The 27,465-nt window shown below is 56.7% G+C and overlaps 1 protein-coding gene across 1 annotated transcript; it reads left to right on the plus strand.

The window, feature by feature from the left end:
* Nucleotides 1–1,402: 1,402 nt before the first annotated feature.
* On the plus strand, nt 1,403–26,913 carry GGT5 (gamma-glutamyltransferase 5). The gene is made up of 12 exons (XM_055118980.1): nt 1,403–1,877; nt 20,370–20,500; nt 20,635–20,730; nt 21,067–21,262; nt 21,642–21,799; nt 22,054–22,200; nt 22,973–23,109; nt 23,500–23,690; nt 24,404–24,507; nt 24,588–24,706; nt 24,818–24,928; nt 26,523–26,913. Exons 1-12 carry the CDS (start codon nt 1,705–1,707, stop codon nt 26,667–26,669), a joined length of 1,710 nt encoding a protein of 569 aa, XP_054974955.1. The 5' UTR covers nt 1,403–1,704; the 3' UTR covers nt 26,670–26,913.
* The last annotated feature ends 552 nt before the right edge of the window (nt 26,914–27,465 follow it).

Here is a 27,465-nt window from a genome sequence, read left to right on the forward strand (position 1 = left end):
CAGGCTTGCCCAACACAACCAAGTGCTGACGGGAGGGGGGAGCATGCCTGAGCCCACCCGGCCTGGTGGGACGCACACCGCCCTCTTCCCACCCGCAAAAGGCCACGGCCGCGTTTACAGGGGCCAGGCAAGGCTCCGGGGACCCCCGGCTCTGCCCTCCGGCGGCTCCCAGGGCAGAGGGCATGTAAGCAGTGACCTTCGCAGCAGGGCCAGCGCAGTGCCCTGGGCCTGCCTGACCAGCACAGCTGGGTGCAGGGCCCGGCCTCGCCCTCCGGCACCCCTGTCTCTGTGGTCCCTGCTCTCTGGGGGGACTGGCCCTGGGCCAGGAGTGCGTCGGGTTCTGGGTTGAGCAAAGTCACCGTGGTCTGGGGGGCCAGGGTGGGCAGCAGTGGGTGCCCGGGGCCACCCTGTGGGGACGAACCTGCAGGGGCCTGACTCAGCACCTCCTAGCAGGGCCCCGGGAGACGCAGAACCCGCAAGGAGGCCGGGGTGCGGGTGCTCCTCTGTGCCCCTGTACCCTAATTCTCCTCACTCGGCATCCTGGGGGCAGGCCCGTGGCCCCAGAGAGGAGATGCCTGCATGGGAGAGGAGGCACAGCGCCCCTCTGAGATAGGCACTGGGGGGGCACTGCAGTGGGGAGACGCCCCGCCCTCTGCCCCACCCCTCCCTCTGCCCTGCCCCCTCCCTCTGCCCTGCCCTCCTGCCCCTCCCTCTACCCTGCCCCCTCCCTCTGTCCTGACCCCCTCCCTCTATCCTGACCCTCCCTCTGCCCCACCCCTCCCTCTGTCCTGACCCCCTTCCTCTATCCTGACCCTCTCACTACCCTGACCCTCCCACTACCCTGACCCTCCCTCTACCCTGACCCTCCCTCTACCCTGACCCTCCCTCTGCCCCCTCCCTCTACCCTGACCCTCCCTCTGTCCTGACCCCCTTCCTCTATCCTGACCCTCCCTCTATCCTGACCCTCCCTCTGCCCCACCCCTCCCTCTGTCCTGACCCTCCCACTACCCTGACCCTCCCTCTGCCCTGCCCCTCCCTCTACCCTGCCCCCTCCCTCTGCCCCACCTCTCCCTCTGTCCTGACCCCCTTCCTCTACCCTGACCCTCCCTCTATCCTGACCCTCCCTCTGCCCCACCCCTCCCTCTGTCCTGACCCCCTTCCTCTATCCTGACCCTCTCTCTGCCCCACCCCTCCCTCTGTCCTGACCCCCTTCCTCTATCCTGACCCTCCCTCTATCCTGACCCTCCCTTTGCCCCCTCCCAACAACCTGAGCGCTGCTCGCTGGTGGGGACCCGGGAACCCTGAGTCCCCCGACCCAGCTCTCCAGTACCGGGGTGGTTCCCTGGGCCAGCGGGCAGGGGCTCTGCAGGGTTCAGCTTATGGGCGGCCTGGGAGCAGCAGCGTGGGGGTTAACGGCAGCGGCTCACTCCTTGCTCCTCTCTGGGAGGAAAAACTCCCCACAAACACTACCACTGGCCAGAGGCCAGAGCCAAGAGCAGTGGCTGAAAACTGGAAGTTCAGGCGTGGGCCAGCTGCCTGCGCGGGCACTGGGGGACAGCTGCTCTGCGGCCAGTCCCAAAGCCTGTCTCTGTCTGTGTGTCCTGCTGCGGCCTCGTCTCTGTCCAGTCCCTCCATCCGCGCCACGGGCCCCTCCTCCCTCTGCCCCCCGGCCCACCTGCCCGCCCCCTCCCCGGCCGTGGAGCCATGGCCCCGGGCCGCAGGGCCACGGTCAGCCTGGTCCTGCTGGGGCTGGGGGTGGCCCTCGCCGTCATCGTGTCCGCCGTGGTCCTCTCCCGACACCGCAGCCCCTGTGGTCCTCAGGCCTTTGCCCACGCTGCTGTCGCCGCGGATTCCAAGGTCTGCTCGGACATTGGACGGTAAGAGGTGGCTGGAGTCGGCAGCCCTCAGCTTAGCTCCCGTGGCAGAGTGTGCTGGCCAGAGTGGGGACACTGAGGGTGTGCTGGCCAGCGTGGGGACAGGAAGGTGTGCTGGCCAGAGTGGATACAGGAAAGTGTGCTGGCCAGTGTGGGGACAGGAGGGTGTGCTGGCCAGTGTGGGGACAGAGAGGCTTGCTGGCCAGTGTGGGGACAGGAGGGTGTGCTGGTCAGTGTGGGGACAGGGGGGTGTGCTGGTCAGTGTGGGGACAGGAGGGTGTGCTGGCCAGTGTGGGGACAGAGAGGCTGTGCTGGCCAGTGTGGGGACAGGAGGCTGTGCTGGCCAGTGTGGGGACAGGGGGGTGTGCTGGCCAGCGTGGGGACACTGAGGGTGTGCTGGCCAGTGTGGGGACAGAGAGGCTTGCTGGCCAGTGTGGGGACAGGAGGGTGTGCTGGTCAGTGTGGGGACAGGGGGGTGTGCTGGTCAGTGTGGGGACAGGAGGGTGTGCTGGCCAGCGTGGGGACACTGAGGGTGTGCTGGCCAGCGTGGGGACACTGAGGGTGTGCTGGCCAGTGTGGGGACAGAGAGGCTTGCTGGCCAGTGTGGGGACAGGAGGGTGTGCTGGTCAGTGTGGGGACAGGAGGGTGTGCTGGCCAGCGTGGGGACACTGAGGGTATGCTGGCCAGTGTAGGGACAGGAGGGTGTGCTGACCAGCGTGGGACAGGGGGGTGTGCTGGCCAGTGTGGGGACAGAGAGGCTGTGCTGGCCAGTGTGGGGACAGGAGGCTGTGCTGGCCAGTGTGGGGACAGGGGGGTGTGCTGGCCAGTGTGGGGACAGGAGGGTGTGCTGGCCAGTGTGGGGACAGGGCGGTGTGCTGGCCAGTGTGGGGACAGTAGACTGCTGGGCTCCAGCAAAGAAGGTGCTCCGTGACCCGTCCAGAGCAGACAGTGAGGCGGGCTTGGGGTCCAGCCTGTCAGGAGAGCAGAGGCGTGTGTGAGTCCAGCGTCCCTCCCAGGCTCAAGGCTGACCCTGCACCTGCGGCTGGGTGCCTGCCTGGACGAGGACCATCAGCCAGGCCTGAGCCGGTCAGCCTCACCCGCAGCCGGCACCCGTCTCCGAGGGGGTCAATGAAGAGGAGCCCCAGCTGGCAAAAGCTTCCTGACTCTCTTCCCGGAAGCCGGCCCCCGACCCCAGGGCCCTCAGTAATCGGTCCCTTCCGGGCAAGCTGCCTCTCCTCCGCAGCTGCTCCCTGGAATGTCAGGGTCAGGGCCCTGTGGGGGAGTGTCCGCGTCAGAGGGGGGACAGGCCATTTCAGGCCCTGCAGGCAGGCGTGCCTGGGGACCCCTCGGCCCCCTCTCTCTTCTCCCTGCATGCTTTCTCTCTCCCTTTCATTCATTCCTACCCTGCTCCGGCCCTTCCCCGTCCCTCCTGGCCTGACCCTCCGAACCCCTTTCTATGCCTCTGTCCCTCCTTATGGGGTGACAGTGGCCACGTGAGGCAACTCGGGGACAGGTGTGTGTCCTCAGGGAGCGTGCAGAGGGGCTCTGCCCCCAAGCGTGGGCCAGAGGGCGAGTCTAGGCCGGCAGAATCTGCCCTGGGCTTGAGGGGGCTCCCTGGCGTGTCTCATCTCGTCCCTGCGGTGGCCGGGCTGAGGTCTCCGTGCCCTGGGTGAGGAGGCCGGATGTGGCTCCTCCCGGGGGTCCTCTGTGCTGGCTGACCGTTTCCTGCCCTTGCTGGAGGACCCGGTAATGGGCGGGAGCTGGAGCAGTCCCCAGTCTCTGTGGCAAAACAAGGGGTCAGTGACCGGCCCAAGGGCCAAGATCCCTCCCTGGGGGTGACCCAGGCCTTCTGTGTCAGGCCGAGGATGCATGGTGACAGGGGTGGGGGGGGTGTCGTCCCTGAGGTGTGCTGGGCAGTGGGCTCGGGTGCTAGGGGTCTTCCTCCTGGAGGCAGATGGCGTGAGTATCCCAGAGCAGTGGTTTGGGAGCACTCTCGACATTTGTCTGCCAGGGCCGTGCAGGGGCAGCTCGTCCTCCCTCCCACCTGATACGGACTCAGGGGAGTGTTCACTGACCCGCTCCTGCCCCCCGGAAGTCGGTGGTATTCAAGGCGTCACTGGCTCCCCGGAGGCCTGCAGTCACAGGATGAGTGGGCCCTGCTGGGACCCTGCGCAAGACAGGAGTGGCATCTTTCCAGGGTCCCCCACCTTAGCCCAGGACCCCAGAGTCTGCCCAGTCCCCGGGCTTGGCTCCGTAAGGGTCAGAGCTTTATTTGGGGGTGGTGACGTTGGGGCCACACCAGGCAGTAAGCTCAGGGCTTACTCCTGGCTCTGTGCTCAGGAATCACTCCTAGTGGGGACCATGTGGGACGCCAGGGACTGACCCTGGGTGGGCAGGGTACGCGCCCTACCCACTCTGCACTGTATTAAACCACCTGAGTGCAATGAATATTATGCCACCCTTGCATTCCTGGAACGAACCCCTCTTGATTGTATTTTCATGAGGATTATAAGGTAGACACACAGATTATCAAACTCTCATTGATTATCAAAGTCTCTACCAATATATGCCAATGAGGTAGCCATTGCCCTCAAACATTGGCATACTGCATTCCACGGGTTTTTACTGCTGCTGCTTTTAGGTTGTTGTTGCTTTGTCTTTCTCCTAAATGAGACTTTAATTTTAAATTGGGGAGAGGGGATTGGGCCATATCCAGCGGTGCTTGGGGCTCTCTCCCGGCTCTGCACTCAGGGCGTCGCTCCTGCTAGTGCTCAGGGGACCGGAGGTGGTGCTGAGGGTTGAATCATGTGCCAAGCTAGCACGTTATCCCCTGCACTATCTCCCCAGTCCCTGGAATGTTTTCTTTTTTTTCAAACATGTGTGGGGCCCTGGCACACACAAAAACAAAATGAAAGAAAACTAAAAATGTGGAAAATAAAACGTAATACATACATAAATGTGAGTGTGTAAAGTTCGGTTGGTCCTCTTTGGCTGGACCTTTCCGGGGGCCTCCCAGGCAGTGCCCAGGGGCCTGAAGGCTGCCCCTGGTGGGACTGGGACCGGCTGTATGGCTCGCTGCTCGGGGGACCAGGTGGTGCCAGGATCGAGCTCAGGGGCCCGCGCCCACGAGGCCTTTGCACCACCACTATGCTCTCCGCCCCGCCTGCAGGTTCCACTTCCCTTTGCTGTTTTTGAGCCACACCTGGTGACTTAGGGGCTACTCCCAGTTCATTGCTCAGGGGGTCACTCTTGGTGCTTGAAGGACTCTGCGGTTCTGGGGAGGGAACCCACGCCTCTGTCATGCGAAGCCCGAGCACGAGTCCAGTGAGCCACCTCCCCACCCCAATACTCACTCCTCTTATGTTTGTTTTATAAATTTTTTTGGGGGGTCACACCTGACAATGCACAGGGGTTACTCCTGGCTCTGCACTCAGGAATTACCCTTGGCGGTGCTCAGGGGACCATATGGGGTGTTGGGAATCAAACCTGGGTCGGCCGCATGCAAGGCAAACACCCTACCCGCTGTGCTATGGCTCCAGATCCTTATAAATTTTTTAATTTTAGGCACTGTGTTTGACAATACTGTTAATGGTAGGGTTCCATATATAGACTATTCCAGCGCTCCACCCTCCACCAGAACGTACGCTGCCTTTCGTCTTTGTCCTGCTTCCAACTCAAGACGGGTTCTCAGTTTCGGTGGCCTATGGACAGTTGTTATTCCCCTGTTGTGCTTCTTCATAGCCCATATATGAGAGAGAGACATTCCGTGTCTGTCTCGTCCTGACTAACTTCACTCAGCTTCCCCCTCCAGACCCATCCACATAGCCATAAATTGCATGACTTCGTCCTTTCTCACACCCGAGCCGTCTTCCATTGTGTACATGCCCCACATTTTCTTTATCCATCTGGTCTTGGATACGTGGGTTGTTTCCGGATTTGGGCAGTGGTGAGGGGTGCTGCCACGAGCACGGCCGTGCCGATGTCTTCCGTTAACGTTATGTGTTAATGCGTCTGGGCCAAGGCTCCCTGTGGTCCGGGCCAATATTAGTCTAGAAGTTGATGTGGAGGGTATTTTTCTACAGATGGCTAGCATTTACAGCTAGTTGGCTGTAATTAAAACAGATTGTTCCCCGTCGTGTGGGCAAACCTCATGAAGTCAGCTGAAGGTCTGAAGTACGAAAATGGGTTTTTCCAGAGAAGCGGGGAGTTCTGCCTAAAAGATTTGCACGTGGAGATCCTGCCCAAGCTTCCAGCCTGCTGCCTTCCCTACACATGTCAGGGTTTCCTGCTCCTTGATGAATAAGTCATTTCCCAGCAGGCCAGGGAGGGAGCACATATGGGAGTCTGACCCAGGCACTACATGCGTGCCTCCCTCCCACCCCCCGCCACCCGCCGTATGCTGCTGGAAGAGATCCCGAAGCACTGAGCCAGGAGGAGCCCCCAGCACTGCCAGATGTGACCTAAAAAGAAACAAAAGCCTGGGGCTGCAGCGATAGTACAGCGGGTAGGGCGTTTGCCTTGCACGCAGCCGACCCGGGTTCGATTTCCTCATCCCATATGGTCCCCCAGCACCGCCAGGAGTGAGCCCTGAGTGCAGAGCCAGGAGTAACCCCTGAGCATTGCCAGGTGTGACCCAAAAAAGAAAAAAAGAAACAAGAGCCTGAAGAGAATTTTCCAATAAAAATCTGTCTCAGGGTTGGGATGATAGTTCAAAGGGGTGGCTAGAGTCTGTGCTTTGCCTGGGGGACTGAGGGTTTGATACCCCCCATCACAGGAACTCTTGAGCTCTGCTGGGTGTGACCCAACATAAACAATAAAAAAATTAAGAACAGGGGCTGGGGCAATAGTACAGCGGGTAGGGCGTTTGCCTTGCACGCGGCCGACCTGGGTTCAATTCCCAGCATCCCATATGGTCCCCTGAGCACAGCCAGGAGTAATTCCTGAGTGCAAAGCCAGGAGTAGCCCCTGTGCATCGCCAGGTGTGACCCAAAAATAAAAAAATAATAAAAAATTAAAAAAAAATTAAGAACAAAAAGTGTCAGTCGTAGGGCCGGAGCGATAGCACAGCAGGTAGGGCGTTTGCCTTGCACGAGGCCAACCTGGGTTCAATCCCTGGCATCCCATATGGTCCCCCAAGCACCACCAGGAGTAATTCCTGAGTGCAAATCCAGGAGTAACTCATTTTTGGGTGTGACCCAAAGAGCAAAAAAAAAAGTGTCAGTCGCTATGTATATCCTATTGGTTTTGTTTCTCACACTAGGGTGTGAGTAATACCGAAACCACCCCGTAAGCTCTTCCCCTGTTCACTCTGTCCTAGAACCAGATTTTCACGGGCTTGGTCAGTGCCTCCCACCAGCCAGTCAGCGTATTCCACTTCTCATATCTCCTGTCCTTCTTACCATCCCTCCTTATTTATTTATTTATTTATTTTTGGTTTGAGGGCTACCTCCAGTAGTGCTCAGGATTTACTCCTGGCGCTGCACTCAAGTGCTACTCAGGGGACCATCTGAGATACCCGAAATCGGTCCAGGTCAGCCGCATTCAAGGCGAGCGCACCTCCCACCCCACCGCTGTACTATCACTCTGCCCCACTCATCCCTCCTTTTTTTTTTTTCTTTAATCCATACAATAGGCCTCACCACCCATAATAGCTTTAGCTGTTTCTATCTTTTTTTCAATTGATTGCCTCTGTTGTCACCTCACCACATGGATTCTCTTTCTTTTCTTTTTTAATGGGATGCCGGGATGGAATCCGGTTCACCACATGCAAGGCAGAGCCCTACCTGCTGTACTATTTCTCCATCCCACCACCACCAAGGTTTTACAGCACCCGGGTTTATAGGCACAGGCAGGTTTGCTTCCATCTGTCCTAGAGGCCAACAGAGTCCAAGAGCATTTTTGTGTGTGTGGTACTGTGGCTCAAACCAGGGCTCACACTTAAAAGGCAAGTGCTCTACCACCGAACCCTATCCCCGGTCTCACAGAATATTTTATTTATTTATTTATTTATTTATTTTGCTTTTTGGGTCACACCTGGTGATGCACAGGGGTTACTCCTGGCTCTACACTCAGGAATTACTCCTGGCGGTGCTCAGGGGACCCTATGGGATGCTGGGAATCGAACCCGGGTCGGCCGCGTGCAAGGCAAACGCCCTACCTGCTGTGCTATCGCTCCAGCCCTTCACGGAATAATTTTTTAGCCTGTCATTTGACCATCCATGAAAGATAAGAGCTGTGTCCTGAAAGCAATATTATCACCACCTCCCTTTACTTTTCCGTGCTGGGAGCTACACCCAGCCATGTTCCATGGACCCTGCAGTGCTGGGGTGGTACCCACCTCCAGAGCACGCACTCCAGCCCGCTGAGCATTCTGCAGCCCCTGAACTATTTTCTTTCTTGCACATTCTCTCCTGAGTCTTCTAACTTTGTTGTATAAGTTTTCATTTTTTCACACTTGAGAATTCTTCTAATTCTGATGTAGGCTGTTCTTTCACAGCTTCTCTAATTCTCTGAATTTATTTTAGCACCTTTTGAAATGTTCAGTTCCAGTTTACATCTGCTACGTGGGCCCGTCTTCTTGGCGAGGCTCTGATGCGAGTTCTTTCTCCCTTACCACAACTCGGTATGGAGGATGACACCAGCATTCCCATAATTCCTGGGAAAACAAGGCAAGGTATCCAGTGTTTAGAGGATAGAGATTGGGTCAAAGTAGCTTTAACTTCATTTAACTTTTGATTTCATTTGGAGGGTATACCCAGAGGTGCTGAGACTATTGCTCTGGTGTTTGGGAGCTCCTTCTGGTGGTACTTGAGGGGGCTTCTGGTGCCAGTGATGAACCTGGCACGTCCTGCATGCAGGGCTCTAGTGTTCTCTCCAACCCCAAAGTACCGAGGTTGTTCTGAGCATCTGGTGGTGCTCAGAGCTCATTCCAGATTGTTCCCAGGGATCACTCCAGGTGGGAATTGAGGGCCCATGTGGGGTGCTGAGGATCGAACCTGGATCAGCTGCATGCAAGGCAATAGCCCTGCCCGCTGTTCTGTCTCTCTAGCCCTCCCACCCTGAGTAGCTTTGGCAGCTTTATGATTCTTCAGTTCCTTGTATTATTTCACACAAGGACTTAAAACATGTGGCCTCTTCCTTCCCGGTATTTGTCTTCTCTGATCATTTCGACCACTTAGAAAGTAGCTTTCAATCTTCTCTGTCCTCTGGCCCTACTGTCGCTGCCACTTCTTCGACTCTTCCTCCCAGCACCTCTTCTGCCCTGCTGGGGAGCCCAGGTTGATCCTCCGTGAGATGACAGGCCTTGGCGGGGAACCCGGAAGCTGCAGCCGAGCTCAGCTGAGCAGAGGTGCTCAGAGAGGGGGACCCCCAGGCTTCCCCACAGCCTCTCTTCCCGCACCCTCCCTCACGCTGCTCCAGCCCCACAGGTTTTGATCTACGGTGTTCACATCCCACTCGGCTCCAAACTGTTTCTTTTCGGGGGGCGGGGGGAGGTGTGTTTTGGTCTTGCCAGTGCTCTGGGGCTTCATGCTCAGGGGTCCCTCCCAAAAATGAAGTGGACTCAGCCACATGCAAGGCAAGCATCTTAACCCCTGTACTATCGCTCCTCCCCCTTACCCCCACACCTGGATTTTAGTTTTTTGACACTTGTTAAGACAAGTGGCTGCGAAATATCTTGTAGCCTACTTCTACCTCTGGGAGAACCTTTGGCAAGCTACCAAGAGTTTCCTGCCCACATGGGAGAGCCTTGCAAACTCCCCATGGTGTATTCATATGCCAAAACCAGTAACAAGCTGGGTCTCACTCTCCTGACCCTGAAAGAGCCTCCAATGCGGCATCGTTGGGAAGGACGAGTAGAGAGAGGCTTCTAAAATCTCAGGGCTAGGACGAATGGAGACGTTACTGAGACTGCTCGAGAAATTTGACAATCAACAGGATGATGATGATGATGATGATGATGGTGATGATGATGTTAAGACATATTTTCAGGTCCAGCAAATGAAAAGCTTTCATAAATATTCTCAGTCTTCCAAAAAAGAATGTACGGGAGGGGCTGGAGTGATAGCACAGCAGGTAGGGCGTTTGCCTTGCACGCGGCCAACCCAGGTTCGAATCCCAGCATCCCATATGGTCCCCTGAGCACCGCCAGGGGTAATTCCTGAGTGCAGAGCCAGGAGTAACCCCTGTGCATCGCTGGGTGTGACCCAAAAAGCAAAAAAAAAAAAAAAGAATGTACGGGGCCAGGATGTGATTTGAGTGTAGAGCACAAGCCTGGCTCGCATGTGGCCCTGGAGTTCCATCCCTGGAACTTCAGGGCCCGAGGAGACTGCCAGGTGTGGCCCCCTCAACAGTAAAAAGCTAAAAACAGCTAAAAAAAAATTTTTTTAAAGAAGCCCCAGAGATGATTCAACAGGCTGAGCACAGGTTTTGCATGCAGGAGACCCAGGCTTGTACCATGGCCCCACATGGTCCCCTGTTTACAGCCAGGGATGACCCCTCAGCACACAACTGGGAGTAACACCCAAGGACCACCAAGTATGACCCGTCCCCCTCTAAAAAGAAAAGGACGTGCATTCAGCTGAGCACCTTCTGAATGCTGTCCTCTACATGTGTAGCTCAGTGTATTGTAGTGATGTCATTCCATTTTTTAAGGCTGGACCTAGAGAGAGTACAGTGGTAAGGCATTTGCCTTGCATGCACCCGACTCTGACTTGAATCCCCGGAGACATTCCTGGTTTCCCAAGTGCAGCCCGGGGTCACTCCTGAGCACAGGACTTGAGGTGGCCCCTGAGCACCACCAGGCTCGGTTCATCCCCACCCAGCGCCCCCGCCAACAAAATAAAAATCAGAATCTTTAGTCTGACAGCTCTTGGTCCTGTTTATTCTACTAGGAAGAATTATGTTAAAGTCTCCTATTACGTATATTTGTCTATTTCTTCTTTTCCTTCTGTCCATGGGGCGGGCGTGGGGGACACCCCTGGTGGTTCAGGGGCTGGAGTGACCTTGCGGTGCTGGGCTCAAACCCAGGACTCCAACATGCAGCTTAGAAGTCCAACGCTTGGATAGCTCCCTGGCCCCCATTCTGCCAGGTTTTGCTACGTGTATTTTAAAACTGTCAAATGAACATGCAGATTTTTATATCTTCCTGTTGAATTGGAGTTTTTATAATAATAATCATCATGTTGTCTTTTTTTTCTTTTTTTTTTCTTTTTGAGTCACACCCGGCGATGCACAGGGGTTACTCCTGGCTTTGCACTCAGGAATTACTCCTGGCGGTGCTCAGGGGACCATATGGGATGCTGGGAGTCGAACCCGGGTCGACCGCGTGCAAGGCAAACGCCCTACCCGTTGTGCTATCGCTCCAGCCCCCATGTTGTCTTTAATAATACTTTTCTTCTTAAAATCTATTATGTCTGGGGACAGAGAGATAGTACAGTGGCAAGGGCACTTACCCTGCAAGCAGCTGATATGGGTCCCCTCCCCAGCATCCCATATGGTCCCTAGAGCACCACCAAGAGTCCACTCCTGAGTGCAAAGCCAGGAGTAACCCCTGAGCACTGCCAAATGTGAGCCCAAACAAAACAAAAATCTACAGTGTCTGAAGTACAGTTTAACCAACCTTTCTTGGCTGGTATTTGTGTGTGTGTGGAGGGGGGGAGAGAGAGAGACAGAAAGCGAGAGAGAGAGGGAGAGGGAGAGGGAGAGGGAGAGAGAGAGAGTGTGTGTGTATTTGCCATTTTGTCTTCCGTCACAATTTATTTTCTGCAGTCTATCCTATTTCCTTTTCATACTTATCTTTTTTTTTTTTCTTTGCTTTTTGGGTTACACCCAGCGATGCACAGGGGTTACTCCTGGCTCTGCACTCAGGAATCACCCCTGGCACTGTTCAGGGGACCATATGGGATGCTGGGAATCGAACCCGGGTCGGCCGCATGCAAGGCAAACGCCCTCCCCGCTGTGCTATTGCTCCAGCCCCTCCTTTCATACTTAGATTCTTTTGTTTGTTTTGGTGTTTTTGAGCCACACCCAGAAGTGCTCAGTGGCTCTGTGCTGGGGGTCAGTTGTGGCTGGGCTTCGGGGACCATATGTAGTATTAGGGGTAGAACCCAGGTGGAATGCACACAAACAAGTGCCCTGCCCATTGCACTCTCTCTCCAGCCCCTTTATACTTACATTTAGACATTTCGTATTGAATTAATCCTTTTCCTCTGCTTAGTATGATATTAATCTCCTGTTAGCATTGAACTCCTAATTCCATGTTTTATACTTGCCAGTTACCTTTTGAAATTCTTATCTTTTATATCCTTGAATATAGTTATTTAATGTCTGTGGTCTGACAATTTCCTAATCTGGAGTTTCTGTGTTCCTTTATTTCTCATTCCCCTCTACCCTCCATTGTTTGAACTTTGGTTTGGGCTTTGTTTGTGTTATCTTGGTTCTTTATGTCAACAGACTCAGGCAAAACCATAAAGAAAAACAGGGATTTAATTAGGGCCTTAGAAAATGCAATGTTGGGAAATGTAGTCAGTACAAAAAGGAAGTATGCTACATTCCAGAAAGCAGGAGGGGGAGGGAGGTTAAGCGCAGAGAAAATGTGAGCGGGCCAGATTTTGCATAGATTCTATTATTTGGCTTCCGAGAGGAGCCCCTTGTTCCTGGGAAGGGCAGAGGACTCCCAAGCAGAGTGATCCTTCCTTTCAAGGAAAATCCACTCGCTGTGTGTGCCCGGCTCTGTGATACTGGACACCTTTGACCTAAGCAAACTTGCAAACCACTTTCACTGTCACAGTCACGGTGACTGTGTCACGGTGTCAAATTGCTCATCAATTTGCTCGAGTGAGCATCACAGTAACGTCTCCATTTTTTTTTTTTTTTGAGACTTGTTACTGTTTTTGGCATATCCAATACGCCACAGGTAACTTGCCAGGCTCTGCATGCGGGTGAGATACTCTAGGTAGCTTGCCGGGCTTTCCGAGAGGGGCAGAGGAATCGAACCCGGGTCGGCCACGTGCAAGGCAAATGCCCTACTGCTGTGCTATGGCTCCATATTCTACCCTGGGGGCCGGGAATGGTTGAGGGACTCAAGCGTCCCCCACAGGCTCCAACAACACTGCTCTCTGGATCCCCAAATGCCATTAAATAAAACACTTGTATCACAGCTAAGTAGGCGACCCCAGGGAGCACTGTGACCGAGCATTTGGCCTCGGGGGCAGCACATGCCTTGCATGTGTGATCCCAGAGTTCCACTGCAGCACTGCAGGGCCTGAGCACCACCAGGACGGAGCATGGAGCACGGAGCACGGAGCGGTCAGTTCCACCAGCAGCCCAGCCAGCATGGCCAGGAGAGGCCCAAACATGGCTGCGGAGGCTCCAGGAAACAGACAAATGAGTAATTTAACTGTGACTCCTGGTGATGGAGCTGGGGGACTTGCTCGGTGGCTTAGAGCCCCTGCCCTGCCACTTAATGCTGTGATCCTGGTCAGAGATCAGCACCGCAGGGTCCCCCAAGCACCCCCAGGAGGAGCCCTCGAACACTGAGGATTGTCACCACCTCGACACTCCCCCCTCCCCCGCCAAAAGAAAGGAACATAAGAGGAAGCCACCAACCCCCACAGAGGTCCACAACCAAATGTGGGCGCGCCAGCACCCGAGTGTAAGTGACCCAGAGCCATCCCAACGCAGAGGAAGGGAAGAGGGGACGGGAGAAGAAACAAGAGCAGTCAAAAGGCATAGCTGTAGATGCCTGGGATGGCGGCCTTGGAATGAAACTCAGCTGCCAACGTCTGAGGGCCCACGGGAGCACTGTCTCACCAGAGGAAGCTGCACTACCGGGATTGTGCTCGGGGCCCAGCAGGAGCCGCTCAGGAGCCTTTGCTGCCGTCCTCAAGTCTCTGCTCCCCACGCCACCTCCCGCCACCCAGTGCCCGGTGAGCACTGTCCCAAGTCAGGTCTCAGACACAACTAGAACTGCTGCAGCTGGAGTGGGAGGCCAGTCACTTACTGGGGCCAGGCCACACATTCTTCTCCTGATTGAAAAGGCATCTGCGGCTTTGCCAACTTTATTCTCATTGAGCAACTTGTAGCTGAAATTTCTTCAGATTGTCCCTGATGGCTATAGAAACCTGAGGGTCTGGAGGGAAGTGAGAGAGGGACAGGATTGGCGGAGGACTGCAGCGTGGCGGTGGTGTGGCCACCGGGTTGCTTTTACTTTCTTCTGTGTGCTTGCTTTCTTTCCTTCCTTCCTTTCTTTCTCTCTCTCTCTCTCTCTCTCTTTCTTTCTTTCTTTCTTTCTTTCTTTCTTTCTTTCTTTCTTTCTTTCTTTCTTTCTTTCTCTCTCTCTCTCTCTTTCTTTCTTTCTTTCTCTCTCTCTTTCTTTCTTTCTTTCTTTCTTTCTTTCTTTCTCTCTCTCTTTATTTCTTTCTTTCCTCCTTTCTTTCTCTTTTCTCTCTCTCTTTCTTTCTTTCTTTCTTTCTTTCTTTCTTTCTTTCTTTCTTTCTTTCTTTCTTTCTTTCTTTCTTTCTTTCTTTCTTTCTTTTTTGCTTTTTGGGTCTTGCCCAGCGATGCTCAGGGGTTACTCCTGGCTCTGCACTCAGGAATCACTCCTGGAGGTGCTCAGGGGACCCTATGGGATGCTGGGAATCGAACCTGAGTCAGCTGCATGCAAGGCAAATGCCCTACCCTCCGTGCTATCACTCCAGCCCCCTATGCTTCTTTCTTTAAAAAACATAGTAATAGTGCTTTACACTTTCACCCTTAGTAGTGAAGTCATGTTCCAGCTGCTAAGGGCCCCACCCATCCCTCTTTTCCATATGCTCGCTTGAGTACCATGGGATTTTCATGACAGGAGTCTAGGTAGCATTGATGGCTGGTTTGTTTTGCAATCACACCCAGTGGCGCTCAGGGGCTACTCCAGGCAGGGAACTCAAGTCAGGGTTCCGTGCGACGCCACGGACAGAATAAGGCCTTTGGCACGCAGAGCACATGCTCCAGCCCTCTGTCTTCCCACGCCTTACAGTTGTTCTTCTGTCGGGTTTTGTTTGGCTTGGTTTGGGGCCATGCCCGGTGGTGCTCAGGGCTGCTTCCTGACTCTGCTCTCAGCGATCACTCCTGGAGGGCCTGGGGGACCACATGGGATTCCAGGAACTGAACCCTGGTCAGCCACATGCAAGGCAGGAGCCCCACTGGCTATACTCCCTCTCCAGCCCCTTTCCAGTTATCTTTCATTCGTCCCCGTAAGGAGGATAAAATTCTCTTCGTGAGGGCTGGAGAGATAGTACAGCAGATAGGCCACTTGCCTTCTTCTACACAGCCAACCTGGGTTCAATGATCAGCATCCTATATTGTCCCCCGAGCACCACCAGGAGTGATTCCTGAGTGCAGAGTCAGGAATGAGCCCTAAGCACAGCCAGGTGTGCCCCCGACCCCCACCACCACCACACACACAAAAAAAATTCCCTTTGTGGTCCCAGAGAAATATTGCAGAGGCTTTGAAAGCCTGCCTTGCAAGCATGTTTTCTATTTGAACGTGTGGCCATGAGTTCAATTTCCCGGGGTCCCACATGCATTGAGGATGGTCCCGGCATCTCTGCTCTTTGAGCCTTGTGGCTGGGGTGTCTGTGATCCGTGGCACCGGAAATCTCGCCACACCACAGCCAGATGTGCAAGTACAACACAGCAGGAGGTGTGGATGACACTCCCCTCCCCCCATAAGCTTCAGCACTAACAAGGAAGTGTGTTAGCCCCAAGCTAAGAGGTGCCTCTGGCAAGCATTGTGTGAGCACCACAGCGACTCCCAGTGAGCACCACTGCCGTTGCTTGTGTGCCTCAACTAAAAGTGCTCCCTCTGGACTTGAGAGAGCTTGGCAGGCTGGAACACACACGGTGCACGCAGGAAGTCCAAGTCGAATCCCCAGCATTGCATGGTCTTCTGAGCACTGTTAGATGTGTGCCCCACCAGAGAAAGGAATGTTCTCCCTAGCAAGCACGTGTGCAAGCATCACAGCTAAAGCAGAGCAAAGCATGGCGAGCCTCACAGCCAAGTATGCAAGCACTGTAACCCCTGTGTACTCCAGAGCTAAAAAACAGTCAGTGTGTGCAGCCCCTGCTTATCACAGCAACGATGAAGGGAAGGGTAGAGATGAGGGAATAAAAACTACAAGAATAGGGACCAGACCCCTGAGCACCGCCAGGAGTAATTCCTGAGTGAAGAGCCAGGAGTAACCCCTGTGCATCGCCAGGTGTGACCCAAAAAGCAAAAAAAAAAAAAAAAAGAATAGGGACCAGAGCGGTAATCCAGCGGGTAGGGCATTTGCCTTGCATGCAGCTGATCCAGATTCAATCCCCAGCATCCCATGTGGTTCCCAGAGCACTGCCAGAAGTAATTTCTGAATGCAGAGACAGAAAATAACCCCTGAGGGGCTGGAGCAATAGCACAGCGGGTAGGGCGTTTGCCTTCTCGCGGCCGACCCGGGTTCTAATCCCAGCATCCCATAGGGTCCCCTGAGCACCGCCAGGGGTGATTCCTGAGTGCAGAGCCAGGAGTAACCCCTGTGCATAGCCGGGTGTGACCCAAAAAGCAAAAAAAAAAAAAAGAAAGAAAAAAGAAAGTAACCCCTGAGCATTGTTGCATGTGACCCAAAAAGCAAAAAACAAAACCAAAAAAAATAAATACAAGTAAAAGAATAAAATTTAAGTAGAATAAGAAAATCTTTAGTAAGTCCTAAGCACTGCTAGCTGTGCTTCCTACCCCTAACACACACACACACACACACACACACACACACACACACAGAAATAAGTCTCCTTTATTTCCAAAGTATGTCAAATTCACGAACAGCTCCAAAGGCATATCTGAAAAGATGAATCAGCCAACAGTACATATGCTAACAATGTGTTCTTCAGCCAAGAAACAGGCACAGTCCGAATAGTAAGTTCCACCTGTATTGTTCTCACAGGCCATAGAAATGGATGCTTTGAAAGGATGATTTATGCATCCATTGCTACAGTTGAATTTGTGCAGCCTGGTTTTGTACATTCAGCACCATGTCACAATTGTTCAGCCAAATTAAGCACAGGACGAGTTTCCATTGTGGCCTAGTTAGACCAGTGCCATTTAACCAAAGTCACAAGTTCTCCTTCTCACCCATCAATCAAAAAAAGAATAGAATAAGGAAATGGTACCACAGTGTTCATCATCTACACCCAAAGTTGGCTTTGACTCTTTGACTGAATTAGCATAACCAAGCACATTCTCTTCAGGTCTTTGAACGCATTGTAGAATTTTTTCCCAGTCTGTAAATTTGGGGATGACCCTATGAGACCATCCTTTCGAGTTTTTTCCAACTAGTTGCTTTTTCTTGGAGAAATCGTCTAAGGAGAAATCAGAGGAGGGGCTGGAGTGACAATACAGCATGGCTGGGTGTTTGCTTTGCACGCGGCCCAGCTGGGTTTGATCCTCAGCATTCCTTATGGCCCCCTGAGCACTACCAGGAGTAATTCCTGAGTGCAGAGCCAGAGTAGCCCCTGAGCATCACCAGGTGTGACCCAAAAAGCCAAAGAGGAAAAAAAAAGAAATTAGAGCAAACCTTGAATTAAATTTGTGGTTCATTCCTTGGCTTCGCCATCCCCTACAGCCTGAATAAGTTGGTATAACTCAGAGTAACTTGGCCAAGTTTAGATGGCCAAACTAAACTCTGGCAAAGTTTATAAGGTCTTTCAGAGCATCCAAGAATTCTTTAGCAATTTCCCCAAGTTCAGCTTTTGTCCAAGGAGTTGATAGAATTAAAAGTTGGCCTGGTCTCATTCCTGAACTTTACTTCAAAGTGGGCTGCGAGGACAAGAAGGGGTGACAGGGGCACCTCGGGGCCATCATTATAGAGAGGCCAATTAGAGGGTCTTAGGAAGGAGGAGGTGCAAATGGGAGGCAGGGGAGCACCAGGATGATCAGCCATGGGAGTGCGTCTGTTTGAGAGGTCAGCTCTTCCCTCTACATCTTAATTGAATGCTGGCAAAGAGACCAACTGACCAGCATGTCGTTCTGCTTTGATTTGTGTTGCTCAGAGCTGACTCCTGCTCTGCACTCAGCAGTGACTCCTCAGGGAGCTCAGGGGACCATAAGGGATGCCAGGGATTCAACTCTTGCATGCGGCAAATGCCCTACCCACCTATCAGCATTTATTTTTACAGACCCTTGAAGTGCCAGTTAAAATCAACTTCCAGTGTCAGAAAGATAGAACACTTGCCTTGCACATGTGTAGCCCAGGTTCAATCTCCAGCACCCCATAGGGTCGTCAAGTCCGCCAGGAGTGATTCCTGAGCACAGAACCAGGAGTAAACACTGAGGGGCTGGAGCAATAGCACAGCGAGTAGGGCATTTGCCTTGCATGCGGCCAACCCGGGTTTGATTCCCAGCATCCCATATGGTCCCTTGAGCCCTACCAGGGGTAATTCCTGAGTGCAGAGCAAGGAGTAACCCCTGTGCATTGCCAGGTGTGACCCAAAAAGCAAAAAACAAACAAACAAAAACTGTACTTTAAAAAAAAAAAACCTGTACAGGAGTAAGCACTGAGCAGTCAGATGTGGCCCATGAACCATTAATTAATTAATTAATTAAGCTTTGAAGGTGGAGCCATTGACTTGCATATTGATGTTTCTGGGATCCTGCGGACAGTCCAGTGGTAAGGGTGTCACGTGTGCTGTCTGGGACCCTCATCATCGCCCCAGTATGGGCTCCAGCCCCTCAGTCCTTAGCCAGCCAGGGGCTAGCACGACTCCCGTCACTGCAGCAGACAGCAGCTGAGCGACCGGGTAGAAAGGTCTCTCCCCCCTTCATCCTTTGACTTTGGGGCAGTTTTCTTTGGGGGAGGGTTGGGGGGGCTTGTTTTGTTCAGGACTCCATCTGGCTCTGGGCTCATGTATTGCTCCTGGTGGTGCTCGGAGGACTCCAGGTGGTGCCAGGGATCAAACCCAGGTCATGAAAGAAAATGCCTTTGCTCTTCTGGGACGGAGTCTTCGGGGCCTTCAGAGTGGTCCAGCGTTTGACATACCCCGTCAGGTCTCGTATAGCACAGCCTCCCGCAAAACCAGGCTGTCCCGAACCCCTGGAAATAAAATTGGTTACATTCATACCAAAAAGGTTGGGAAGACACCGAATCTGCGTGTGATGGCGCCCCAGCCAGCTTGGAGTAGTCCGTGCTGTTGAGTCCTAAAATTCTTCGAGAGGTGCCTAAAACTGGGGCTGGAGCAATGGTAGCACAGAGGGGAGGGCGTTTGCCTTGCATGTGGCCGATCCCAGTTCGATCTCCGGCATCCCATATGGTCCCTCAAGCACCACCAGGAATAATACCTGAGTGCAGAGCCAGGAGTAACCCCTGTGCATCGCCGGGTATGACCCAAAAAGCAAAAAATAAAAAAAGAGGTGCCTAAAACAAAAAACACGCCAGCCAGACCTATGGTGGTTGCAAGTGCGTCTGAGACAGGATCAAGCTTTGCTTATTGAGGAGTAGAAAACCGTCGAGAAGGTGTTGAAGGAACAAGCACAGAGCCAGAAAGCAAAGTTAACAAATGAAGCCTTTTTGAAGAAAAACAGAGAGAAAGGAAGAAAGAAAGAAAGAAAGGAAGAAAGGAAGAAAGAAAGAAAGAAAGAAAGAAAGAAAGAAAGAAAGAAAGAAAGAAAGAAAGAAGAGAGAGAGAGAGAGAGAGAGAGAGAGAGGAAGGAAGGAAGGAAGGAAGGAAGGAAGGAAGGAAGGAAGGAAGGAAGGAAGGAAGGAAGGAAGGAAGGAAGGAAGGAAGGAAGGAAGGAAGGAAGGAAGGAAGGAAGGAAGATAGTGCCGTGCACTGTCTCTCCCGTCTGACTGGGGTGTTTATATTCTATTTAATTAGGTGTTTCTATACCTTGTCCTCACTATCCTGGCATCAAGGCCGCTCTCTCTGAGATTACAGGGAAGCAGCAGGCGCACGCACATGTGCCCAAGGGGTCCCCGAGCAGAGGTGCCTGGCTCGGGAGGACTGCAGGAGGGAGCTGGGACAGAGGCCCCATGGGGCGGGGAGGCTCCCCTGAGGTGAGAGGGAAGCTGTCAGACCATGGCACAGGCCTGCGCCCCCGACTGAGGGGCCTCATGGTTCAAGTGCACCCACAAACACCAGCACCCCAGGGTGGTCCAGGCTCCTGCCTCCCCTGAGAGCCCAGTCTTGGAGGACCCCATCTGGTGTGTCTGCAGTGACCGGCAGCTGCCCCGGCCAGGTAGTCCTGGGACCTGCCCAGGGGGGGTCTTCCTGTTGCCAGGGAGATAGTGGGGCTGGGTGAGTGGACATCGGGACCCGGGTTGCAGGAGCACTGCGGGGAGCATCTGCTCTCAGCTAGAAGGGGCATCTTGGGTGCTTTGGGGGGGTGGGCACTGTGGGCCTGTGAGTGGTGCCACCCAGCATGTCCCGACCGAACTGAGGCATGGGGGCAGCAGGAGCCCCGCCCCTGACCCCACCCACTCGTGTCCTCAGGGCGGTCCTGCAACAGCGAGGCTCTCCTGTGGACGCGGCCATCGCGGCGCTGGTCTGTACCGGAGTGGTCAACCCTCAGAGCATGGGCCTGGGGGGAGGCGTCATCTTCACCATCTACAACGCCAGCACAGGTGAGCCCAGCCGGCCCGGGGTCTCCCCCTGCCCCTGCCCCGCCCGGCCTGTGTTGCCACCGAGGTGGAGCCAGAGACTGGAGCAGGGCTGTGGGCGGGGAGCCCCTGACCCTCGCCCTCCCGCCCCGCCCCAGGGAAGGTGGAGGTCATCAACGCCCGAGAGATAGTGCCCGCCAAGACCTCCCCGGGGCTGCTGGACCATTGCGCGCCGGCACAGCCGCTGGGCAAAGGTGAAGAGGCTGGGAGGGGAGGGGACAGGCTGGGAGGCCCCCCCCCCCCCCAGCCTTGCAGAGACCCCGGCTGACTGGAGCTCGTTTCCCTGGGAGGGGTCTGAGTGGAAAGATTCTGAGCACAGGCCAGGGAGGTGTGTGGGGTGGGGCCCCAGGGGTGCACGGAGCCCTAAGAACTGACTTTAAATTGGTGGGAAGCCTGGCCGGTTTGAGTGGGGGGTGGCAGGGACGCGATCTCGGGGGGAGGCGACCCCAGGCTGCCCTGTGGGTGCATGAGTGGCAGGCCTGGAAGCCCCAGGGCTGGGTGGGGGCTGGGTAACAGGTCTGGCCATTCAGGGGTCCGCTGGATCGGGGTCCCTGGGGAGCTCCGCGGCTACGCCGAGGCCCACCGGCGCCACGGCCGCCTGCCCTGGGCGCAGCTGTTCCAGCCCACCATCCAGCTGCTCCGCGGCGGCTTCCGCCTGCCCGCCGTGCTCGCCCTGTTCCTGAACAGCAGCCTGCTGAAGCCCCACCTGAAAACGTCGTCCCTGAGGTGAGCCCCGCTGGACACCGCCCCGAGGCCAGCCGGGCTCCCCTCGCACGCTGGCTGACGAGAAGGGGCCTGCGCCTGCGGGGTCCCCTTCTCCACCGCTCCCCTCCCCGCCAGCCCACCCACCCGCCCGGCCTCTCCTCTCTGGAGCGGAGAGAACCAGTCAGATGGGGGCTGGACCAGCCCAGCCAGGATGTCAGGGACGGGGTGGGGGTGGGGGGCAACAGAAGCCCACTCCTGGGCCTGACCCAGCCCACTGCAATCAGAGGCACGTGCTCCGAGGCCCTCCTGGATCCCCAAAGCCCTGCAGGGTCGCTGCCCACCCCCCACGCCCACCCCTACCACCGGCCCCGGCCCCACCCTCAGCTCCTCCCACCCCCAGGCAGCTCTTCTTCAATGGCACAGAACCCCTCCGGGCTGGAGACCCCTTCCCATGGCCTGCACTGGCCACCACCCTGGAGACCGTGGCCAGGGAGGGCCCGGAAGCGTTCTACTCGGGGAAGCTGGGCCAGATGCTGCTGGAGGACATTGCCAGGGAAGGTCAGCTGTCCAGACTGCCGGTGGCCCTGTGAGAGAGAAAGACCGGGGTTCTGGGCGACATGGCCTGCAGGCCAGCGGGGGCCGTGTGCCTGAGTGACCCATCCCCCCAGCTCTGCCTCCTTCCCGCCTGCCCCGTCTCTGTCTCCCCGCCTCCTGTCTGTACCCGTAACATCCTGGGGTCTGGAAGCCCAGTGAGGGGAGCTCCCAGCCCAGGCGGTGCTGTCTGTCCATGAGGCCCTCTCATCTCACCCCAGACACTCAGCTGACCATGCAGGACCTGGGGTCCTTCCAGCCTGAGGTGGTGGACGCCTTGGCCATGCCCCTGGGGGAGTATATGCTGTACTCCCCGCCACCACCCGCAGGGGGCGCCATTCTCAGCTTCATCCTCAATGTGCTCCAAGGTAAGGCCCCAGGGCTTCCTGTCCTAAATCCGACCTCACCCACCCACCCACCCCCAACTCAACTAAATCCAGACCACAAATGGGGACAGTGGGGATGGGCAGGGCAAAGGGTCCATGGACAGCCTCTGAGGCTGCCCGCCCATGGGACTCTGTGGAAGGGGCTGGCATCCCCCACCCGCTGAGGACCCCCGAGAGACCCATCCCTGTTGCCTGCTCTGTGTTTCCACTGAGGGCTGGAGAGGGGGTCTCGGCCATGCCCAGGTGAGGCCCAGATGGCCGGGTTGGTTCCCTGTGGTGGCTGCAGCGCAGGACCAAACAACGGGGGGTCAGGGTGTGCCCAAGGGGTCACACACCTGCCTGCACGGTGAGGCCCTGGGCGCTGCCCCCGGCTCCAAAGTGGACATAGCAGGAAGGTGACCGGTCTGAGTCCTGCCTTCCAGAAGCCACAGGGGACCTGCCCGCGGCTGCCTCCGGCACGGCTCTGGGCCTCTTGCAGTTCCGGGGAAGCAGGGGGCTGCCGGCCTTCGAGCACTCGCCTTCACGGCACCGCGCCTCCTCCCCCCTGTCTCTGTCTTGGAAGGACAATGCGGCTCAGGACCCACCCGAATAACCCAGGGCCTTCTGCTCCTCTCAAGATCCCGAGCGTAATTGCGCATTTGGTCCCAAAGGTAGTACTGATCCCGGAGCCTAGGACGTGGACACGCTTGAGGGGAACGCGCTGGACGGGGCAGAGAGTGATGCCCCCTCCCCGCCCGCCCTCACCCTTCCCCAGGCTTCAACTTCTCCTCTGAGTCTGTGGCCAGGCTGGGCGGGCGCGTGGACTTGTACCACCACCTTGTGGAGACGCTCAAGTTTGCTGAGGGGCAGAGGTGGCGCCTCTGCGATCCTCGCATCCACCCGGAGATCCTGGTAAGGGGGTCCTAGAGCAGAGCCCGCGGGGGGGGGGGGGGTGCCCCGGGGCTCTGGGTGGCGGGAGGGTCAGAGCACCAGAGCTCCGTGTGCCCTGAGAGCAGAGAGCAGGGTGGAGTGGGAGGCGGAGCATATGTTCCAGGCCAGAATGGGGTGGGGCTCAGAGTATGTTGGGGGGGGCAGCAGGGGGCGCTCAGTGTGGGGCTCAGTGGGGGAGGGGCCCTGGGTCGGCAGGTACGGGGGACAGCGTGGCCCTGGATCCCAGGGAACCGAGAGGATGTGCAGATCTGGAGGTGTCCAGGCTCGAGAGTGGGTTGGAGAAGGTCCCGCCAGGGGTCCGGCATACACCACCTCACCCGGCCTCCTGCTGACCCCACTCCTGCCCCCCAGAACTCCTCCCATGAACTGCTGGAGGAGGCTATGGCCCGGCGCATCCGGAAGCAGATTGATGACCGGGGCGACCACCCGGGCTCCCACTACAGCCTGGCCAGCTCCTGGGCCCCCCGCATGGGCACTGCCCACGTGTCTGTGCTGGGGGAGGACGGCAGTGCCGTGGCGGCCACGAGCACCATCAACACTCCGTGCGTGGGGCCCTGGGGGGGCCCACCTCTGCCTCCACAACCCCCCAAACCCACTGTGGTCTCCACACTGCCTTTGACCCCACCAGCCCCTCAGGCAGCCCTGGGTGGTCTCCGGGGCAGCACACTGCTCTTGCTCCTTCCTCCTTCCTCTCTGTCCAATGGGTCCTGCACCCCAATACTCCTGATGGAGCGGCTGGGCCGGGGAAATAGGTTGTACCCATGAGGTGTTTCTAGTGGGGAGCGTGTGTGTGTGTGTGTGTGTGCGTGTGCATGCATGTGTTTGTGTCTACATGTGTGTGCACATGAGTATGGTGCATGGGTGTGTGCACATGTGTGTGCGTGCATATGTGCAGGTGTGTGCAGGTGTGTATATGTGCAGGTGTATGTGTGCATGTATGTGCATATGTGTGCATGCATGTGCACATGTGCGTGTGTGCACGTGTGTGCATGTGTGTGAGCATGTGTATGTATGCATGTGTATGTGTGTGCGTGCATGTGCACATGTGCATGCGTGAATGTGTGTGCACGTGTGTGCATATGTGTGTGCATGTATATGTATGCGCATCTGTGTGCATGTGTGTGCATGCATATGTGCATGTGTGTGTGTGTGTGTGTGTGTGTGTATGCCAGGAACAGTACAGTGTGTCCTGGGGTAGCTGCCTGGAGGGCAGGGAGGGCTGGGAGCTGAGTACACGCCCCGCCCTTGCTCACAGCTTCGGGGCGATGGTGTACTCCCCGCGCACTGGCATCCTCCTCAACAACGAGCTCCTGGATCTGTGCTGGAGGCACAACCCACGGGGTGCCATCCCCGAGCCTGGTGAGGGGGCCAGCTGGGCCTGCAGGGGAGACAGCGATGGGGGGCAGGTCTGGGGGTCTGGAGTGACGCTGTGGCCTCAGTTCCAGGTGAGAGGCCCCCGTCGTCCATGGTGCCCTCCATCCTGATCAGTAGAACCCAGGGGGCCAAGCTGGTGATTGGCGGGGCTGGGGGGGAGCTCATCATCCCGGCGGTGGCTCAGGTGAGTGTGGCCGCTCCTGGCCCAGCACCCGCTCTGGGCAGCCCTTCGGCAGGCGGGAGTTGGTGTGGGGTGCTGACGCCCCCTCGGGGGTTCCCCGCCCCCGTCCCCTAGGCCATCATGAATAAGCTGTGGCTTCGCCTGGACCTGCAAGCGGCCATCAAGACCCCCATCGTCCACGTGAACAGCCTGGGCCTCGTGAACTATGAGCCCAACTTCAGCCAGGTGAGGGGGTGCAGGGGCAGGGGCAGGGCGGGGCAGGGGTCTGCAGCCACGGCCTCATGCTTGTCTCTGGCTGCTTCAGCGATTAGGAGTTTTCCCTGACCTGCCGGGACCTCTTGATCACCCGGGGTCCTGTGGAGGAGGGCCTGGGGAGGACGGGAAGGGCCGGCCTTCAGCTGTCGCCCTAGGACAGCAGGGAAAGGAGGGGTGTTGCTTACAGAAACTCAAGGGCTCCGGCAACACATTCTGACCCGCCCCTCTTTTTTAACAAAAAGAACGTCATAGAGGTTGGAGCCACAGTACAGCCGGTGTAGGGCACTTTCCTTGCACAGGGCTGACCAGGGTTTTATCCTCAGCATCCAGGGTCAGTTCCCAGACCCTGCCAGGAGTGATCCCTGAGCACTGCCAGGTGTGGCCCCCAAACCAAAAGAAAGATCACAATTTTAATTAATTTAATTAATCTCCCGCCAAGATTACAGTGGGAGCCACTGATGCTGGCATGAGAGGGAGAAACCAGAGCACTTCCCATCATCCTCTCTTCCTCCCATTCCCAGTCCGGGCTCATTGGGGCTTTTTTTTTTTTTTTTCTTATTTTTTTGGGGATGGTGTCACATCCAGCGGTGCTCAGGGCTTACTCCTGGCTCTGCACTTAGAGATCACACCTGGCGGGGCTTGGGGGACCATATGGGGTGCTGGGGATCAAACCCGAGTCATGCGTGCAAGGCAAGCGCCCGCCCCCTGTACTATGACTCCAGCCCCCACTGGGGCTCTAACAAACGATGCTCTATTTTGGTGTGGCCACGTGTGTTCCTTTCTCCTGGACACCCACCAGGAGCGGAATTTCGGATCTGTGAGGCTCTAGGCTTACTTGTCAGAGGGCCTGTGCCGGTCCTGGCCCTGCTCAGGGGCTGAGCTGCCCGGCCTCTCCCCTCCTGGAAATGCGCCTGGCACCCGGCATTCCCCTGGACGGTTCCACTCCAGGACTCGAGCCAACAGGACTTCACTGGGGAAAGCCTAGATTTAGTGAGCAGTGAAGGGGGCACGGAGCGGCACCTAGTATGGGAGACGGACCCCAAGCCCGACACGCTGTCCCTGACCCGCTGTCCTCACTGGAGCATGGGCAAAGTCCTCCAGCCCCGTCCAGCTCGACGCCCTGCTTTCTGCCACTTGCAGAGCATGTTCTCAGGCCCATGGAGGCGTTTTCATTTAGACCCGCCTCTGGCACTAGCAGATCCCTCCGCCTCGGTCCCTGCCCTTGGCCAGGCAGAGAGCAGAGTCCTCTACCGCAGAGGGACGGCTCCATCTCTGGGGTCCCCAGCTTTGCTTTGCTCCTTCTTCCCTCTGTGAGACACTCCCCACAGTCTTGGGGGATACGTGCGGTGCCGGGGGTCAGCCACATATCAGGCTAAGCTCACTGCCCAGGGCCCCACCTTTCTCTCCCACAGAGCCATCACCTTGTCCCTGTTGGGAGCAGCTGGGCCTGGGAGGACGGTTCCACTCTCCGCTCCCGGGAGGGCCCCTAGCTGGTCTGGCCCCGGGCCCCCACCCAGAGGTAGAGGCCCGCTGCCCTCAGCTGCACCTGCCCACTCCCTTCCAGGACGTCCAGGCGGCCCTGAAGGCGCGCGGGCAGACGGAGAGCAAGAGGCCCTTCTTCCTGAACGTGGTGCAGGCCGTGTTCCAGGAGGGCGCCTGCGTGTACGCCGCCTCGGACCCCAGGAAGCGTGGGGAGGCCGCAGGCTACTGAGCACCCGCCCCCACGGCCCCCCGCACTGTCACGCTGCTGCAGCCCGGGACGGAGCACTTGCGTGGGATCCTGATGGCAGGAACAGCTGGGATGGACACCTGTGGGAGCCCGAGCCCCTCCCAGAGCCCCCCGCAGCCCTGGCCTCCAGCTTCCTCAGGCCTCTTGCCCCTGCACTGTACCCCAACGTCCCCCTCCGCTCCACAGCTGTATGTCCCCCGGATTAAAGAGGAGGCTGGGAGCCTGCTGTCGGGTCACAGTGGGGAAGCACATGCGCTGAGCCCCACAGCCCACCACGCACCCCGCGGCTGCTGGGGCTCCTGGCCTAGGTGCTGGGCGCCTGCCCTCTGTCCCCGGGACTATTTGGATGACGTCGGTCTCGATCCCCACAGCCCGCCCCCCGTGTTCCTCCTTGGCACTGCTGCCCTGTGGGGCGCACTGTTCTTGGGGGGAGTAGCAGAGCTGAAACTCCTACCGGGCAGGGCCTGGAGCAGTCTGGGGGCCTCTGCTTCACAGCAGCTTGTGCCTGCCCCGCTGGTGTGGCAGAGATTCCCCCCACCCTGAGAGCGGGTGACGAAAGCCAGGCGGCAGCCAGCCTGGAGCAGTGGGATGCGCCGTTTTGTCTCACTGGAGGGCCCAGCTGAGCTCGCGCTCCAGAGAAGCGCACAAGGGGAGAGTCTGTTTTATAGACTCCCTGCTGGGGGCTTGGCGCGGGCAGGCAGGAGTCCCAAGGACGTTATTGTTTTCCAAAGCAGAGGCTGGACCCCCTCAAGGCAGCCGTGAGCATGCTTGGAGCACG

The sequence above is a fragment of the Sorex araneus genome, chromosome 11, assembly GCF_027595985.1.
Source record: "Sorex araneus isolate mSorAra2 chromosome 11, mSorAra2.pri, whole genome shotgun sequence".
Taxonomy (NCBI): Eukaryota; Metazoa; Chordata; class Mammalia; order Eulipotyphla; family Soricidae; genus Sorex; species Sorex araneus.

What these genes read in the sequence shown, in the direction of transcription:
- GGT5 (XM_055118980.1), top strand. Translation starts at nt 1,705, where the DNA reads ATGGCCCCGGGCCGCAGGGCCACGGTCAGCCTGGTCCTGCTGGGGCTG. An exon ending in GTCTGCTCGGACATTGGACG is followed by an intron (nt 1,878 to 20,369) that starts GTAAGAGGTGGC and finishes TCGTGTCCTCAG; the next exon opens with GGCGGTCCTGCAACAGCGAG. An exon ending in GGCACAGCCGCTGGGCAAAG is followed by an intron (nt 20,731 to 21,066) that starts GTGAAGAGGCTG and finishes CTGGCCATTCAG; the next exon opens with GGGTCCGCTGGATCGGGGTC.